The following is a 19437-nucleotide window of genomic DNA, read 5'->3' as shown; positions in this document are numbered from 1 at the left end:
TACAGGCATGAGCCACCACACCCAGCCAAACTCCTATTTCATAGAATTATTGGGAAAAACCGATAACTGCTTTGAAGAACTTAACAATCATAAATATTAGGTTGGTACAAAAGTAATTGCAGGTTTTACCATTGAAAGTAATGGCAAAAGCTGCAGTTACTTTTGCACCAACCTAAATATATGAAGACAACTTATTTTAATAAGAAATTGCTTTTTAAAAAAAATATAGTGCCTCTAAACGAGAAGGTTATATAATTAAATTTTATTTAGAAAAAAGTTTATTTGGTAGAAGTAAACTGCCTTTTAAATAGTTTTAATGTCTACAAGGTAATGTTTATCATTAGTTTTTTCAGTCAGTAACTTTGTAAATGTTACTTATATTCTACTGATACATGAAAGTTTTCAGTATAATCTACTTGGCATCATCTATCAGTCCTGCTCTTAAATTTCAGTTACCTCCTAGTTTCTATTTAAAACTCCAACCTGTCTTTCTGCCTTGGGTAGTCAGTGTTGGAGCTAGCTTTGCCCTTTAACAAATAAAGTATTGTATGATATGTTTAGGTTACTCAGTAGATGTTGCTGTAGTGGTTTTGCTCATTGTTTGACAGATCTTTATGAAAGTTCTTCATAAGTGAGTTTGTAATGATTTGGTGTATTTCTAAATCACTGTAATTGTTTCTGATAGGTTTTCAAAATTTGTCAAATTGGCCACCATTCCATTATAATTGTTACTTCTTTTTTTGCTCCTGTTTTAAATCTATCTTTCTGTTACATTAATATTTTATATTTTAAATTATTTCTAACTTAGGACATAAATATTCAATAAAGACTTTTTCCTACTCTGTAAATATGGGAAGATTATATGAAAGTTTAATGTTTTATTAATCTTCATCATTTTAGCAAGAATTAACTTTTATTTCTTTCATCTGCTACAATCCTGTGTTAGAGCCTTGTCCTAAGGATGTTTTAATACAGCTTTAGGGCTAGGGACAAAATTGGGGACAAGGTTAAAGTGCTGTGTATCTTTTCTACACCACCACTTTTGCTTAGGTGCTCTGCTGCCCTTTCTTGTCTGTTTCAAATTTTGTTTAAAAGCTTTCTAAAATTTATTGCCCATGAATAGAGGCAGATTAGAATAGGTGAAAGGATATGGATCAGGCTTGGAATAAGACATTCCTGAGTTCCCCAAATCCCAATCCATCTATCACCTAGCTGTCTAACCTTAGGCAAATTATTTAACTGAGTCTTCCTCAGCTACAAAAGGAGCTGCCTCTCTGTGTTTAGTCAGCTAAACAGGGGTGGGGAAACAAACTGACTTATATTGACATTTGCAGGGTTAAAAATTTTTGGATGCCCTTCCCACTTTCTTTCTGACTCTCTAACTTTATAGAGTGTTACAGCAGCTCTCTCCAAGGCCAGCACATGAATTAAATACCATACTCTGCTTTTATTCTCTCCACTAATTCTAAAAAATTGGAAGTTAACATTTTTCTTTTTATAGTTATTTTCATTTTAAGTTCATCACACATCCAGGATGTGCAAGTTTATTACATAGGTAAACTTGTGCCATGAAGGTTTGCTGCACCTATTAACCCATCACCTAGATATTAAGCCCTGAATGCATTAGCTATTTATCCTGATGCTCTCCCTCCTCTAGCAACCCTTCCTACAGGCCCTAGTGTGTGTTGTTCCCCTCCCTGTGTCCATGTGTTCTCATTTTCAGCTCCCACTTATGAGTAAGAACATGCAGTATTTGGTTTTCTGTTCCGGTGTTAGTTTGCTAAGGATGATGGCTTCCAGCTATATCGTGTCCCTCTAAAGGACATGATCTTATTCCTTTTTATGGTTGTATAGTATTCCATGGTGTATATGTACCACATTTTCTTTATCCAGTCTATCATTGATTGGCATTTGGGTGTATTCCATGTCTTTGCTATTGCAAATAGTGCTGAAGTAAACATATATGTGCATGTAACTTTATAAGAGAATGATTTATATTCCTTTGGGTATATAGCCAGTAATGGGATTGCTGGGTCAAATGGTTTTTCTGGTTCTAGATCCTTGAGGAATCACCACACTATCTTCCACAATGGTTGAACTAACTTACATTGCCACCAACAGTGTAAAAACATTCCTATTTCTCCACAGTCTTGCCAACATCTGTTGTTTCTTGACTTTTTAATAATTGCCATTCTGACTGGCGTGAAATGGTCAGTGAACATTTGGGTTGTTTCAGTTTTAGGCTATTACAAGTATAGCTATTATGAACTTTCATGTGGAAGTCTCTGCTTTCATTTCTCTTAGGCAAATACCTGAGAGTGGAATAATTATGTTACATAGTAGGTGCATGTAAGTTTTTAAGAAACTGACAAACTTTTCTAAGATACTTACACCATTTTACAATCCCAACAGTTGTATATGAGAGTTTCAGTTGCCCTGCATTCTGGTCAATAAGGTATGGTCAAGGTTTTTAATTTTAGCTATTCTAGTGGATGTGTAGTAATATCTCATTGTGGTTTTAATTTGGATTTTCCTAATAACTAAAGATGTTGAGCATCTTTTTATGTGCTTATTTGCCATCTGTGTTTTCCTCCTTTTTGGTTAGGTTGTTCTTATTCAATTGCAAGAATTCCTTTTTTTTTTTTTTTTTTTTTTTTTTTTTTGAGACAGAGTTTTACTCTGTTGCCCAGGCTGGAGTGCAGTGGTGCGATCTCAGCTGACTGCAGCCTCCACCTCCTGGGTTCAAGTGATTCTCCTGCCTCAGCCTCCTGAGTAGGAGAAGCTGGGATTACAAGTGCCTGCTACCACACCTGATAATTTTTATATTTTTAGTGGAGACAGGGTTTCATCATGTTGGCCTGGCTGGTCTCAAACTCCTGACCTCAAATGATCTCCACACCTTGGCCTCCCAAAGTTCTGGGATTATAGGCATGAGACACTGTGCCTGGCCAAGAATTCTTTATGTATTCTAGAATCAAGTTCTTTGATACCTGTTTTGCAAATATTTTCTCCAAATATATGACTTACTTTTTTCATTTTTATAAGTATCTTTTGAAGAGAGAAATATTTTTATGAAGTCCAATTTATTGATTTTTCATTTATAATTTATGCTTTTTATATATTGTTTAAAACTCTTTGCCAAACCGAAGATCATTAAGATTTTCTTTTATTTTTTTTTCTATAAGTTTTTGTAGCTTTAGCCCTGACACTTAGGCCCATGATCCATTTCAACTTCAATTTTGTATATATTTTGAGATATAAGGGTCAAGGTTCATTTTCCATGAATTAATCCTTGAATCACTTCTGTGTCTACTCTCTTATGAACTTACCTAGTCATGTGGCTTTAAATATCATCTGTATATTAATGACTCCCAAATTACAACTCTAGCCCAAACTGCTATTTTAAGAGTTCTCTCAAACGTGTCCAAAACTAAGCTGTTAATATCCATCTTTTCCCTTCTTCCATGCCTGTCCCTCTCACAGTCTTTGCCATTTCGGTAAATGCAACTTCATTCTTTCAGTTGCCTGGGACAAAACTCTTGGCACATCTTTGAGTGTTCTCTTTTTCTGTCACCTCCCATCTTGATATGTTGTCAAATTCTGTTGGCTTCATCTTCACATTATATTCAGAATCCCACCTCTTCTCACTCTCTCCTCTTTTACCACTGTAGTCCAAGCCACAATTATCTTACCCAGCTTATTGCTGTAATATTCTAATAGGTCTCTCTACTTCTACCTTTGCATGTTTATTAAATTAAGTCAAATGTTGTCATTTTTCGGCTCATAACCTACCAGTAGCTTTTCATCTCACTCAGAGAAGGAGCCAGATTGTTATAATGATACCTAAGGGCCTGCACCATCTAGCCACCCATTACCTACCTTACAACATTACCAGGCCCTTACTCACTCTGTTACAGCCGTACAGGCCTTGTTGATGCTTCTCAAATATACCAAGCACACTGCCTACCTCATGCCATTAGAACTTGCTATTTCCTCTGTCTGGAATGTTTTTCTTCCAGATAACTTAAAGTTTATTCTCTCACTTCCTTAGATCTGTATTCAGCTGTTACCTCAGTGAGCCCTTCCTATTTAAATTACTACTAGGCGGGGTACAGTGGCTCACATCTATAATCCTAGCACTTTGGGAGGCCGAGGCGGGTGGATCACAAGGTCAACAGATCAAGACCATCCTGGTCAACATGGTGAAACCCTGTCTCTACTAAAAATACAAAAATTAGCTGGGCATGGTGGCACATGCCTGTAGTCCCAGCTACTCTGGAGGCTGAGACATGAGTTTCATCTATGTTGATGCATGTAGCTGCAGTTCATTTATGTTTACTCCTATATAGTATCCCCATTGCATTGAGAAACCACTCTATCTATTCTCCTGTATGTACAATTTTGTGGTGGTTTTCTTGCTTTTTAATGCTAAAAACAGTGCTGCCATAAACATGACTGTACATGTTTCATGAAACAGACATGCAAGTTTTTCTAGGGCAGTTTCTTAGGAGTAAAATTACTATTGCATAGGGTATTTGTATCTTTCATTTTACTAGTTAATGCCAGATTGTTTTCAAAAACAGTTGTACATATTTATATGCCCATCAATGGTATATATGAGTTGTTATTTTGTTTTTCTAATGTGGAGGGTATAAAGCAGTGTTCCATGTTAGTTTTAATTTGCATTTTCCTATTTTCTAATGAGGCTGGATATCTTCTCAGATGTAATTGGCCAAAAATTAGCCAGGCATGTTGGTGCACGTTTGTAATCCCAGCTACTCGGGAGGCTGAGACACGAGAATCGCTTGACCTCTGGAGGCAGAGGTTGCAGTGAACCAAGATTGTGCCACTGCATGACAGCCTGGGCGACAGAGCAAGAGTCGGTCTCAAAAAACAAAAGAAAAACAACCTCAGGAAACAATTTATAAATTTTTTTGATGCATTATCTCTTTAGGAAAGACTTACAGAGATAGTATAACTTGGTTAAAATATACTCTTCATATCAGCAGAAGTAATAGCCAGTTGAAAATAATTGAGAGTCATCTGAGCTTTATGTAAATTGATTTTCTGGGCAACACTTGCTTCTTACTTGATGCTTTCCTCTGTGAAATGTTTATCTGTGTTATTTGTTCTTTTTTAATTGGACTTTTTGGTTTGTGGGAGTTCTTCATATATTCCAGATATATATTCTTTACCAGTTATATATAATGCAGATACCTTTTCCCAGTATGTAGCTTATCTTTCACTATCTTTTGATGAATAGAAATTCTAAATTTTAATATAGTTTAATTATCAATCTTTGCCTTCATAATTTATGGGGGTTTTTTTTAGCCTTACTTAAGAAATCCTTTCATATACAGCATCATCCAGTGATTTTCTTTTTCCAACCCTGTCAAGGCAGATTGCCCTTGGAGCACTCCTTAGACTTGTCCTTGACAACCTGTTCTACAGAAGAGATCTGAAAGTCAGTCACAATGGCAAAGACAACTGAGACCAGCTCAGTTTTGGAAAATATTTTCAGAAATGGAGGGGCAGGCGGAGGGAGAGAGACGGAGAGAGTGGGGAGATGGGGAGCGGGGAGAGGGAAGGTGAGAGAGTTATAGTGAAACATTTTCTATTCTGTTTTTTTCACATAGCATCATGTTTCAAATATTTTTACCTCATTAAAATTATTAAGGTTCAATTATAATGAATATTATATTGGATGGGAATCAGAGTTCTTATTGAACATTTTGCAGTTGTAAGACCCCAGATGTCCAAGCGTGGTGGCTTATGCCTGTAATCCCAGCACTTTGGGAGGCCAAGGTAGGCAGATCACCTGAGGTCAGGCGTTCAAGACCAGCCTGGCCAACATGGTGAAACCCTGTCTCTACTGAAAATACAAAAATTAGCCAGGCATGTTGGTGCATGTTTGTAGTCCCAGCTACTCAGGAGGCTGAGACATGAGAATCGCTTGAACCCTGGAGGCAGAGGTTGCAGTGAGCCAAGATTCCGCCACTGCACAACAGCCTGGGCAACAGAGCAAGACTCTGTCTCAAAAAACAAAACAAAAGAAAAACAACCTCAGGAAACAATTTATAAATTTTTTTGATGCATTATCTCTTTAAGAAAGACTTACAGAGATAGTATGACTTGGTTAAAATATACTCTTCATATCAGCAGAGGCAATAGGCAGTTGAAAATAATTGAGAGTCATCTGAGCTTTCAGTAAATTGATTTTCTGGGCAACACTTGCTACTTGCTTGATTCTTTACAAAGAAAGTGACTATTTAGGCTGGGCGTGGTGGCTCACGCCTGTAATCCCAGCACTTTGGGAGGCCGAGGCGGGTGGATCACGAGGTCAAGAGATCGAGACCATCCTGGTCAACATGGTGAAACCCCGTCTCTACTAAAAATACAAAAAATTAGCTGGGCATGGTGGCACGTGCCTATAATCCCAGCTACTCAGGAGGCTGAGGCAGGAGAATTGCCTGAACCCAGGAGACGGAGGTTGCAGTGAGCTGAGATCACGCCATTGCACTCCAGCCTAGGTAGCAAGAGCGAAACTCCGTCTCAAAAAAAAAAAGAAAGTGACTATTTAAAAGTATCTAGCCTACTTGGCTTACATGAAGCTTAGACTTGATGATGTCCATGTTTACTATTCATACATTGTATAGTAATTATGTATAATTTTTCCTTTTTGATATCTCACATGATTTTGAACATACTTAGTTTGATGAGGATTTAATGGTATTTTTAATTAATCCTCTCAATGTTTGAAAATGGTTAATAGGGTATATATTTTGGCATCTTAAAACTGACCTATTCTCTTTAGGGTAATTAAAAAGTCAGTGTACACTTTGTATGTGTGAAATACTTGGTCATTATTAAACCAGCTTTTCTTCAAGAGAGATACACTCTTTAATTAAGGAATGTAATAAATCACCCTCTATTTTATTGTTATTGGTGTTAATGCTTGGTCTTGTAACTCTGCCCTGTCCACAGGTTAAAGTATTACACAATCAGCTGGTCCTTTTCCACAATGCCATTGCCGCCTACTTTGCTGGGAATCAGAAGCAGCTTGAACAGACACTTAAACAGTTCCATATCAAATTGAAAACCCCTGGAGTGGATGCCCCGTCTTGGCTTGAAGAACAGTAAAATCACACCAGAGAATAAAAAGAAAGTCGCATTGTTATATTCTAAACAAACTTAACAAGAATTAAGCAGAGTTGGGGAGAGTGGGAGGGGTGACAGCCATTGTAGTGATCTTGCACAAACAGCTTTAATTTTTCCCTTTTTCATACTTTAACAATTGAACTATTAAATTTGATGGGAAGGTGGGTGGTTTTAATGTAAACATAGTTTCTATAATCTGAACACAATAATTTTCCTTTTTGAGAAATCCTTTTGTATTGTGAGGGTTGACGGCTATTTCTATAGTTTGAAAACATCTAATATAGATTTGCACTGACAAGATAAAAATTCAAGGTTTTTGGTCCTGGAAATGAGGGCCAATTGTAACTTTTCCAAAGGGAGGTTTACATGATTTGTATCAACATCAGATATTTTATATATGAATATATTAAACATCTTTAAGAGATTCATTTTCATGTATTAAAGAAAAAAGAAACTATTTTGCAGAGTAAAGTTATATGGTGTTCCTGCAGTGTCCACATAGAGGCAGCAGCTCTGTTGAATGACTAATTAGCTTGTGGAGTTGTGGCAAATACCTTTTTAAAAATGAATTTGTACCATTGTAATTTTATTTAGACTATTTTAAATAGTCTAAATAGACTATTTAAATAGAGACTTTTAAGCTTCTGAATTTCTTCACCCAAAGTCATTGGACAGTTGCATTTGCAGTTTCTTGTGGTTCGTAACAAAATCTGCTTAAGGGAATTTTTTTTTTTTTGACAGGTGGACGTGGGAATGGAATTCCTTGATGGTTTCTCAAGTAGAAATCTGTACTTAGAAAACTAGTTTTTGGATCGGTTTCATTTTGATAGAAGTGAATACGTAGACAGCTTTTATTGACTTCCATATGTAACAATACCGTTTAAGCCTTAAATCACAGATAACGTGCCTTCTCAGATACAGTAATTCTCGTTCAACCAATGTACAAAATCCATAAAGAAGCCCCTGTTGGATAATGTTTGATGTGTCTATTCCTTCCATGGAAAGGAGCACTATGTATAAATGTTGGGTTTCTTTGTACTCATTAAGTCACATTTGAGGTTTATGGTAAAAATCAACTTTTGAGTGTGCTCTTTGGTTTTTCTTCATTCGTTTTGAGGAATGGGAAAATGGAAGGATTCTTTGATTTGGGTAATGAAGAGCTAATTTGGGACAGTGTGGTTGTACCAGAAATAAGGAGGGTTGGAAAGGCCAGTACTGTTTTAGTTGCTCAGCACTACTGGTTTTGTGTTAATGTGATTGCCCTGTCCACTACATGGTTCTGTCAGTAATGTAATCCATTTTCAATGTAAAGCTCTTTTCATTTTTGTCATAGACATAAATTAATATTTTGAGAGGTATCCCTCGCCTGTTCATTTCTTCTGTGTTAAAATGAAGTACTTAAAATTACCGTTATACATGAACTTTGTGGACTGTAAGATTTGTTATATATGTTCAAATGCCTTTTAGCTGGCTTTTTAATTATATGCCTGTTTTGAGTGCTTAATACAATGTAATGTGATTGTAAATCATAAACCTATTTTAAATCATTCATTCCTGTATATTTGTACTCAGAGAGCCTTATTTTATTCTTCCAGCAGAATTACTACTTGTGATAGTTCATTTACATTCCCCAGAATGTGCCTCTGGTGTGAATTTTGTATTGTTATTAAAAGTGTTTGCTGCAGTAAATTGTTTCTCTGGTCCTTCATAGTTTAAGAAGTATATATTTGGAAATTCTGAAGACACACGACTTGTCTTTTCTGAACTTTAAAATAAATGGTGCTTCTCTCACTTATAATTGTTTTAGCTCAGTAAGCTATTTTTTTTTCTCAATGTGAATCTCTTGAGAGCTGACCATGTCCAGTCTTAACCACATTTCAAAAACAGTTATGCTACCTAAGGAGCTAAATCGTTTCATGGATTGATTTTTTTTTTCAGAATAAATTTAAAATATCAGTGATTCTGACAGTGGGTACATAAGCAAAAGAAAAAGTAAATTAATATATTTAGCCAGTGGTACATTTACTTTGTTAGGAATGTAATTTATGTTCATTATAGAAAAGAATTAGTAAAAAATTTCAAGTCATAGAAGATAATAAGTACCTTCCCAAGTGAGTACTTGGAGCCACCCAGCACCTCTGAAGTTGGATATTTTAGTTTTGGATTTTTATATTATGAGCTCTATTTTGAATATCCTTTAATATAACATACATTTACATCTTTACACTCTTATCTACTTATTCCCTTAGGTTATATTCCTAGAAGTGAAAATGGGCTCTTAAAATTATATACACACTTTTAAGACTTTATAATATATTGCCTGTTTGCTTTCAAGAAAGACTGTGCCGGTTTACACCTCTAAGAGCATACACATGTGCCTATTTAATATATTTTTTAAGCTAATACTATATGCATAAAATAAAAGGGAAAAAAGGAAGATAAAGCCTGAACAATCACGAACTGGAGAGTGTGGGGATGTAGGTTGTGGGAGCAGGGGATGGATGGAAATGGCTGGCTTGTTTCTCATTAAAATAAAAGTTGTTATTCTAGAAAAAAAAATGCACTGAAGAACTTGTCTGTGAAATTAAACTTTTCATCCCAAAGCTTCCAAATCTTAGGTCCAGGAACTATCTGGGTTTGCAAAAGCAATTTAGCTGAAATCTAGGCTTTAAGAAGCATCTTTTCCATATTCAAAACACACTGATAATGTTACTGAAGCTTATCCCATAGAGTGTGAAACTAGAAGGTTCCTTAGAGATTATGTCACACACTTTTCTTTTTTACAGATGAAACTTTCAAGGCTTCAAAATAAGTTAAACTGACAGCTAACCCCCATCTCCAAATGTAATGCCAAATGAGTATTTGCAATATATACTTGAATTCTCCTTTAAAATCCTGCCATTTCGACTGCATAATTAAATCTATGTGTCAAAAATGTCAAGTTTCTTCTCAAGTTTAATGTGTATTAAATGTCTTTCCTGTTGAGGAAAAAAAAATTCCAACTACCCCCAGATGACTTCATACTAGGTACGTTGCAAAGTATGCAAGATGCCTTCCTTTCTATCCACTGACCTTCAACTTGCAGTATTCTGCAAAAGAAATCAGGTGAGCTTGAAAAGTGTTATGTAAAGTAAACTTACATATATTGAAAACACTAAAGTTAAATTTCTTCTAATCATGGAACTGTTAATTGAAAGAATAAGTACATCAAAATGTGCCCATTCTCCTTCAGTTTTCACTGGAGATGACTGTAGTTTTGAAAAATCAATTATCTGAGTTGCTAGTTCATTGCAACATTCAAGTGTAATTTATGCTAATTTCATGAAATACCACTTAAATACTTATACTTGCAATAGTCCTAAAAATCCTTTGCCAGTACCTCTTTTTTTCTTCTTTCTTTTTTTAACCTTTCAGTTGTCTGGAGGAATTGAAACTACCTGAAATCTTTGATCACTCAATTCTAACCAAATTTAGGCATTAAAAAAAATCTAATTCCCCTTTAAGACTATAAATTTTCACATTAGCTTAAACCATCCAGTTTTGAGTAGGCTACTTTCGATTAGAAGACCAGCTACATTTTGCATTATTTCAAAGCTTTCCCAAGATCACAGTTCCTTTACTATTTTTACAGTATAGCAGGACCTATTAAACTAGGACAATGTGAACAATTTTTTTGAAGACTTTCATTAAATTCAGTTCTGTGTTTCCACTTAAAGGTTTCCTATTCAACAGCTTTCCCAGCATAAATGGACCTTTATAATGAATTGCCAAGTGGTCATCGTAACGTACAGGAAACTATGAAGTTCAGCTTTGTTTTCATGAAATAAAGTTGACTCAGTAGTTTATTTATGTTAAGTGAGAACTGCTTGTTAGTCTGGTACTAGCTCTGGTAAGGAAAAAGACTATAAATCTGAGGAAATTACGTCCAGTCTAAGGACCATAACTCTACTTTTGTGCAGTTAATTGATTAGTATGCTATCAGAACTAAGAATTATGGTTTTTTTTTAACAAGTGAAACTGTTCCACAAAAACTAAAACCACAGTTTTGTTTGGGTCCAAGCTAGGCTTTGCTGTAAACTCTGTCAAATATTGTGTGAATTGCTGATTCATAAAGAAGATGTAAGATTTGTTATCTTAAAAATAACTTTCTATGACAGCCTTTCATATCACTTTGCCTTTGGTACAAGTGTATATGTTCGTATGAATACCTTACGGGTGACATGTACACCTAGCTGGTATAGGGCACATAGGAAGAAGAATGTAAGCCGTATACATCTCACTATATCTTGGAGCTTTGATTATTGATGTTCTACTAAAGAAGAAGCAAACTCTAAAACTTTTTGTTTCAAATGAGCGTAGAACATTATAGAGTAGTGAGAGGAAAGATAATCTTGTTGGCCTTCCTGAAAAGATTTAAAATTAAGAAGCCTTAGAATAATGAATAAAGTACTCAAGATAAATTGTTTAGATATGCTACTTTACTGTTATTCTCCGCCTAAATGATTTCTGATTCTACATGAGGAAGCTTTTTGTAAAAACTATTCTTTCCTTTGAGGAATATATACTTATTATCTAGACACTCAGCTCTTGAGAAAGGCACAGGCTAGACTGTCTTATTCACCCTGTATCCCCAACTCCTTGCATAGTTTTCTTTTTTGAGACAGAGTCTCACTCTTGCTCAGGCCCAGCTAAGTTTTGTGCATCTAGTAAAGATGGGGTTTCGCCATGTTGGCCAAACTAGTCTCAAACTCCCAACCTCAGGTGATCCACCCACCTCAGCTTCCGAAACTGCTAGGATTTCAGGCATGAGCCACAGTGCCCGGTCTCCTTGCATAGCTCTTAATTCAAAGGAGCAATGTATAAAAATGTGTTGGTTTTGATCCAAAATTACATGCAGAAAAGCATTCAGTGCTTGCACTGCAATTTCATTTGAATTAGTACAAAAAAAGACACTACATTTATAATTTACTCTAAATTAATGTCGGGGTGTTACCTAAGACATTAGGATGTTTACAGAAGAGTGACCAGTTTTTAAAATGACCATTCTTCTGTAATGTAATTCTTTCTACTACAGAAAGAATGGCAGAATTATAGAGAAATCACCATGTTGCAACCATGACTAAAATAATCGATTCACACAGGGATGGCCAATGGATGCTTATATCATTAAGTGAGAGATTAAGGGAAAACAGACTATTTCCACAATACCAAAGTATTACCCTACAAATGATTCCATTTGAAAGGGGAAAAAGTACCATTAATAAGAAGAGATTTGTGCTTACAACCTAAATTGTGATCAAATTTAAAACCATGAATAATCTACTAATCATTGTGCCTTGGATATAATGAGATATAAATTATACACTATCACATATTTCTGCTGGAACTGTTCAATCTGAAGCTAATCAAGTATTTTACCTTAAATTCCAGTATACAGAAGATACAAGGGGTTAAGGACCAAGTTAAATTATACCAAGAAGAATCAACTGGACAAATCCAGAATCTGAGACATTCTACAACATAATTGGCTTGATCTCTTCAAAAAGTCCACCAGAAAAGAAATTAGTAATACTGTTAGAAAACAAAGATTTGAGATAATAATTCAAAAGAATAGCTATATAAGACATTTGGAAAAAGAACTCAGTTACTTGAGTGTATATTTGATGCTGCTAGGAACTTCTGTTTAATTTTTTTAGGTATGATTATATTGTGGTAATGTAGGGGAAGAGCTTTACTAGGAATGCATGCCCAAACTACCTAAAGCCAAAGTAGCATGATGTCTTCAGTTTACTTTTAAATGGCTCAGCAAAAATACACACATTTATATGTATTCACATATATGGAGAGAAGATGTCAGAGTAAATATGGCAAAATGTAACAATTGTTGAAATAAGTGGGTGGATATGTGCAGTTCCATAGTACTAGTCTTTAACATTTTCTTTTTAAAATTGTTTTTCATACTGACATTTAAAAAAAAAAAAGGTTGTTTGGTCCAGAAAGGCATTAAGACTCACTAAAGCATTCCTCTTGCACCAGGTTGCAGTCAGAGCTGTTTTTGATATAAACAGTGACACCACTTGCTCCACTCCTACAGATACTAGAATTTCTCCTCTAGCATGGGAGATAAATTGATTTGTATCTGGAAACAGAAATTCAAGTAAGTATAAAATTGAGCAGTTTTTCAGTAAAGAGTACAGAAACAGGACAAGTGAAGAGGCAGAAATAGTTTAGGCTATGACTATATAAAAAGATTCTATGTAGAAAAACAAGCATTCACTAAACTAGATCTTTTTCTCTTGTTTTTCTCCTCACCTAATTTCCAAATTGAAGCTTTTCAAGAAAAAAGTACTATATTTACTACAGGCACATGCCATCATGCCCAACTAGTTTTTGTATTTTTTGTAGAGATGGGTTTTGCCATGTTGCCCAGGCTGGGCTCAGACTCCGGGGCTCAAGCCATCCTCTTGCCTCAGCCTCCCACAGTGCTGGATTACAGGTATGAGCCCCTGCTTCTGCCCCAAATTGATGCTTTCTAAATAGCTATTTGAAGGTACAAGGGAAGTTAAGTTCAAAAACAAAACACTAACTTTCTTTTAGCCTAATAAGTGTGGTTTGTTCTGTCTCAATTTTTTTGGCCTCTTCTTGTAAATAAGCATATACTACTATTCAGTAATACTATAGTTTTTTTTAAATTAAGCTGCTTAGAGCTTTATTTACTATAACAGCTTAAGACTCTTTAAAAATAAATATATATTGCTAAGTTTTAATAATAATTATTTCCAATCCAAAAATATATTTTATGAGATGGTCAAGTTTTCTCAGATGCACACTTCTAAAATTAATAAAATTGCTTAACTCTTTAAAGCATTTCTCAAATAAATAATGGATATTTATTTACGTTGTTCTCGAATTCTCTTTTTCCTGTTCTCCCACCCCATCTCCGATAAGAACAAAGAAAAAACTATGGATTAAAATTTTCTGACTAGTTTATATTAATAATAGAAGTAGCAAAAACCCAGGCAATGTTTGGAGAATTGAGTTTTAACCATGGCAATGGTTACTATATAATCACAGGTACTACAAAGTGAGTTTAAAAAAAAAAGTAAGTTTAAACAGTAACGAGTATTTGCTGAATGACGGGTCAGCTTGTCTGTGTTGACTTTCATTCACCACCTGATTCCACTAACGCCTTGAAGAGGGTCAGATGATTCCTGAAGTAGGCACTAACAATTTTTTTTCTCAAAATGTTGTTTCTCTGAAAAGGCTCACCATATTTTCTCTTTGAAAGTTAGCGTTTTTCTCCAATGAAGCCAGCGATAAAATGAGAAAAAAAAATGTTAGAAATTGCAAATGAACAGCTATGTCTAATGACAAAATTTTGTGTGTGTCTATAAGAGACCTTGCCTAAACTCATAAGGGAAAGGCAAGCATTAAAGCTTCATAGTAAGCTGTGGCCCTGACTTGCCCCTTTGTCCTTTTTTAAAAAAAAAAATACAAAGACCTACTAAGAGGCTGTTGTGCTGTCTTTGAGTTTTCAAGCTTTGGAGTCACTATTTATGCTTATGACTACAGCAATGAAAACAAGCCTTTTTTCCCCAAACACAAGTAGCTTCAGTCCAGGCCACTCCAGACTTCCTTTCCAGTGACCTCAACACTGACCTTGATTTATTCTAGGAAGAACTCTGCCTGTTTAGTTCTTTTAGCTCATTTTTATGTGAATTCCCATTCACTAGTAGAAAACTAACTTGAACGATTAATTTCATTTCTAGTCTGCTGACTTTTCATTATTATGATTTTATTTTTCCTTATAGTACCCTCTTTGGAATCCCGTTCACCTAGCTTATGGAAACACTTTAGCCCGAGCAGTGACAGACAGGTAATTGTCTTACCAAGGCCATACTTAGTCTCATTTAAAAGCAGACATCCCCACGCTTTCGTGTAGCCCTGAAAGAAGTGGAGGATCAAAGCTACATGCTTCAATTCTTAATCCTCTTTGCCCGATTACTTCATGAAATTTCTGAAGAAAGAACTCAATCCATCCCTCTTCTTCCCAAACCATGTCAGAGCTGCAGTTGTTTTTCAGTCCAATTCTGAACGGCATTGATCTGGGTCAAACATCAGCATGTCTTCCGAAAGGTTTCACTTAATTGGCCTTTACAAGTCTACATTTCTTTGGTTCACCATAAAATTTTATGATACCTGGCTGTTCCCTTCATGCACTCTTACATCTTAGCTCACTGGCACTATCAAGTGAATTATTTTTAAAATGTAAGTTTAAATTGTCGTGAGTATTTGCTGAATACTCATTCAGCAATGAGTATTGTAATGACCAGTCAGCTTACCCATGTAATCAGTAATGACCAGTTAGCTTACCCATGTTGAGTTTCACCACCTGATTCCACTAACACCGTGAAGAGGCTCAGGCTTCAAAGAGCTTGGATATAGCGGATTTTCTTCTGGTCCGTAGAAGCCTCTTGAGGGCAAGAACTGTTTTGAACATGTTTGTAACCCTCCTTATGCTTTTCACATAAAAGTCACTCACTGTTTTCAATAATGATAATTAGCATTGCTGGGGCACTTACCTTTGATGACTGGAGGCCCACTGGTGACACTTGCTGGTGATGAAAATCACAGGTCTAGGTGGCAAACACTGACTACTAACCACTGTTTAGCCTTGAAGGTAAATACTACCAAGATGTGGTCATTAGGGTTGTTGTTGGCTGGAACATTTAGCAGTTTATATGACCCTAGTTTTTATTTGGAGGCCAGCCTAACTGCTGCCATTTTTCAGAAGGAAAATAAGTTAAAACTAGTTAACCTACCTGTTCAAGTGTGTGGATTCTAACTACAGGCACACAAGGACTGGGTTGCATGGGTGTTTCAATATTACCCAGCAGAAATAGACTCTACAAACATGGCTTTCTGGAATTTGAAGGCAATTCTCATAGGAAAGTTCCTTTTTTTTTTTTTTTGAGACTTGCTCTGTGGCCCAGGTTAGAGTGCAGTGGTACAATCTTGGCTCAGTGCAACCTCTGCCTCTTGGGTTCAAGCAATCCTCCTGTCTCAGCCTCCCAAGTAGCTCCAATTACAGGCGCCCACCATCACACCTGGCTAATTTTTATATTTTAGTACAGATGCGGTTTTACCATATGGTCAATCTGGTCTCGAACTCCTGACCCCAGGCAATCCACCCACCTCGGCTTTCCAAAGTACTGGGATTACAGGCATGAGCCACCGCTTCTGGCCCGGGAAGTTTTTTATTATAGTATCCATGTTTGCAATCTAATGAAGAAGAAACTGACTATTGTGACAGAGAACACACACACATACACATAAAATGTGTCTTTCTTGATTATCTCAAGAGCTTTGGTTAAAGGTAGAATAGCATGTGACTTTTGTTAAAAACTTTTATGCCAATAAAAAACTGATGATAAGTCATAATTTCCCTGGGCTCCTTTCTCCCTTTATGTTCTGTCCCTGCTCCAGCCTTCTGAGTTAGCCCTCTGATTTCTTCATGGTGCCCCTACCCAGCCTGCTGCACAGGAAAATGGGCTGTGAACCATTGTGAACACAAAATATATGAGACAAGTCTCAGTCCATTTAGGAAACTTATTTTTCCAAGGTTAAGGGCACACCCATGACACAGCCTCAGGAGGTCCTGATGATGATTGTCCAAGGTGGTCAGGTCACAGCTTGGTTTTATACATTTTAGGGAGACATGAGACACTGACGTAAGTAAGATGTACATTGGCATGGTCCAGAAAAGAGTGATAACTTGAAGCAGGGAGGAGCTTCCAGGTCATAGGCAGATAAAAGACAAATGGTTGCACACTTTTGAGTCTCTGATTAGCCTTTCACGGAATATACAATTTACTCATGATAGGGGTTAGAGGAATAGTCACATATGCCTTAGTCTGGCTTAGCGAAACAACAGGCCAAAGGAAGCCATCAGATATGCATTTGTTTCATTTGAACAGAGAGATGATGACTTTGAGTTCTGTCTGTTCTTTGTCCACAAGGAATTTCCTTATGTGCAAACTGTGAGGGAGGTATGTAGCTTTTTAATCTTTGTAGCTATCTCATGTAGGAATAGCATGAGAAGCAGATTTGCACAACACATTTCCCAGCTCAACTTTTCCCTTTGGCTTAGTGATTTGGGGGGGGTCTCAAAATTTATTTTCCTTTCACATTTCCCCCTTTTTCTTTTTAAAATCTTTCAGAGAAAGCACTTCAGAAGAAAATGAGTCTCGGGTCTCAAGTTATATCTGATCTCTCATGGCTAAGATGGTTCATTCCTAGAGGGTAGGTCCCATGTTATTAGGAAAGCTCATTTTCAGCAGGTTGTGAAGACTTACATCCTACAAAAAGAAAATAGGAGGAAGTGAGAAAAACAACAAACAAAAAGAATGAAGATCTTAGGAAATCAGTATAGGCCATATTATTCTGAAGTCCACATATTAGTAGGCAGCAGGTATAAAAGTGGTTTATGTATGAAAATAAGTTGATGTTATCTTCTTCTAAAGTTTAAGCTGTTTAGCTTCAGTTTTTCAGAGCTTTAAGAAAGTACAGTTCGGCCCGCCCCTTGCGCTGCCCCCTCCGAGTGATTGAGCTGCGTTCCTCTCAGAACACGCTGCAGAAGGGGTCCTAGTGAGGAGTGCTGCGTTTGCTCCCTGAGTCTACTCGCCAGCCCACCGTCCTCCGCTGCCACATCCCGCACACCCGCCCCTCTCCTGTACCAGGAACTTGCTACCACCAGCACCATGCCCTACCAATATCCAGCGCTTACCCCGGAGCAGAAGAAGGAGCTGTCTGACATCGCTCACCGCCTTGTGGCCCCGGGCAAGGGCATCCTGGTTGCAGATGAGTCCACTGAGAGCATTGCCAAGCGGCTGCAGTCCGTTGGCACCGAGAACACCGAGGAGTTCTTGGTGTCAGCTCAGTCATCATTGAGCTGACAGCTGATGACCGCATGAACCCCTGCATCGAGGGCGTCATCCTCTTCCACGAGACACTCTAACAGAAGGCAGATGATGGGTGTCCTTTCCCCCAAGTTATCAAATCCAAGGGCGGTGTTGTGGGCATCAAGGTAGACAAGGTCACCCTGGCAGGGACAAATGGTGAGATCACCACCCAAGGGCTGGATGGGCTGTCTGAGCGCTGTGCCCAGAACAAGAAGGATGGCGCTGACTTCGCCAAATGGCGTTGTGTGCTGAAGATTGGGGAGCACGCCCCCTCAACCAATGTCCTGGCCCGTTACACCAGCATCTGCCAGCAGAATGACTTCGTGCCCATCGTGGAGCCTGAAATCCTCCCTGATGTGGACCATGACTTGAAGCGCTCAGTGTGTGACTGAGAAGGCGCTGGCTGCTGTCTACAAGGCTCTGAGCGACCACCACATCTACCTGGAAGGCACCTTGCTGAAGCCCAACATGGTTACCCCAGGCCACGCCTGTACTCAGAAGTTTTCTCACAAGGAGATTGCCATGGCAACTGTCACAGCTGCGCACCGCACAGTTCCTCCCCCCACCCGCACCCCCCGGCTGTCCCTGGGATCATCTTCCTTCTGGAGGCCAGAGTGAGGAGGAGGCGTCCATCAACTTCAACGCCATTAACAAGTGCCCGCTGCTGAAGCCCTGGGCCCTGACCTTCTCCTACGGCCAAGTCCTGCAGGCCTCTCTCTGTCCTGAAGGTCTGGGGTGGGAAGAAGGAAAGCAAGAAGGCGGCGCAGGAGAAGTACATCAAGCGCGCCCTGGCCAACAGCCTCGCCTGTCAAGGAAAACACACCCCAAGAGGTCAGGCTGGGGGCTGCTGCCAGCGAGTCCCTCTTCATCTCTAACCATGCCTACTAAGCGGAAGTGTTCCCAGGCTGCCCCCAACACTCCAGGCCCCGCCCCCTCCCACACTGTCTTGAAGAGGGGGCCTCCTACTCCGGGGCTCCAGTCTGGCTTGCCCACGCTCTTGCCTCCCTTGAGCCAGTGATGTGTAGTGTCGTCTGTGAATGCTAATTCCATCGCCCTTTCCAGCACACTGCTAATAAACAGCTATTTAAGGGGATGGGTAGAAGTGATTTTTAGTGATTTCAAATTAGTAAAAATAGGAACAAAAGGAAAGGAAAGAAAAAAATTGAAAACATTATTTTGGAGATTTGTAGCCATTAAAAGTTTTAGATTTCAGTCCAAACCGTAGAAAATAATTAAAAGGGAAAAACATTAGGCAAGACTAGAATCTAATAACAGGTGTACTATAGTTTATTTTGAAACATAATTCTCTCTCCAGTCC

The 19437-nt window shown here is 37.8% G+C and overlaps 1 protein-coding gene and 1 pseudogene across 8 annotated transcripts in view; both read left to right on the top strand.

Annotated features, from left to right (window-relative positions):
• Positions 1-8847, top strand: part of ARFIP1 (ARF interacting protein 1) — a 125587-nt gene extending 116740 nt beyond the window's left edge. For all 8 annotated transcript variants that reach the window (XM_002745392.6, XM_002745391.6, XM_035292854.3 and 5 more), the window contains one exon: positions 6985-8847. In XM_002745392.6, the coding sequence (XP_002745438.1) occupies positions 6985-7140 (156 nt within the window). In that variant the 3' untranslated portion in view covers positions 7141-8847. The remainder of the gene's footprint in view (positions 1-6984) is intronic.
• Positions 8848-17873: 9026 nt separating this feature from the next.
• On the top strand, positions 17874-19212 carry LOC100411022 (fructose-bisphosphate aldolase A pseudogene; annotated as a pseudogene).
• The last annotated feature ends 225 nt before the right edge of the window (positions 19213-19437 follow it).

This window comes from Callithrix jacchus, chromosome 3 (genome assembly GCF_049354715.1).
Source record: "Callithrix jacchus isolate 240 chromosome 3, calJac240_pri, whole genome shotgun sequence".
NCBI classification, from domain to species: Eukaryota; Metazoa; Chordata; class Mammalia; order Primates; family Cebidae; genus Callithrix; species Callithrix jacchus.
The sequence above is the reverse complement of the archived record's forward strand: the minus strand, read 5'-3'. Positions and strand labels throughout refer to the sequence as shown.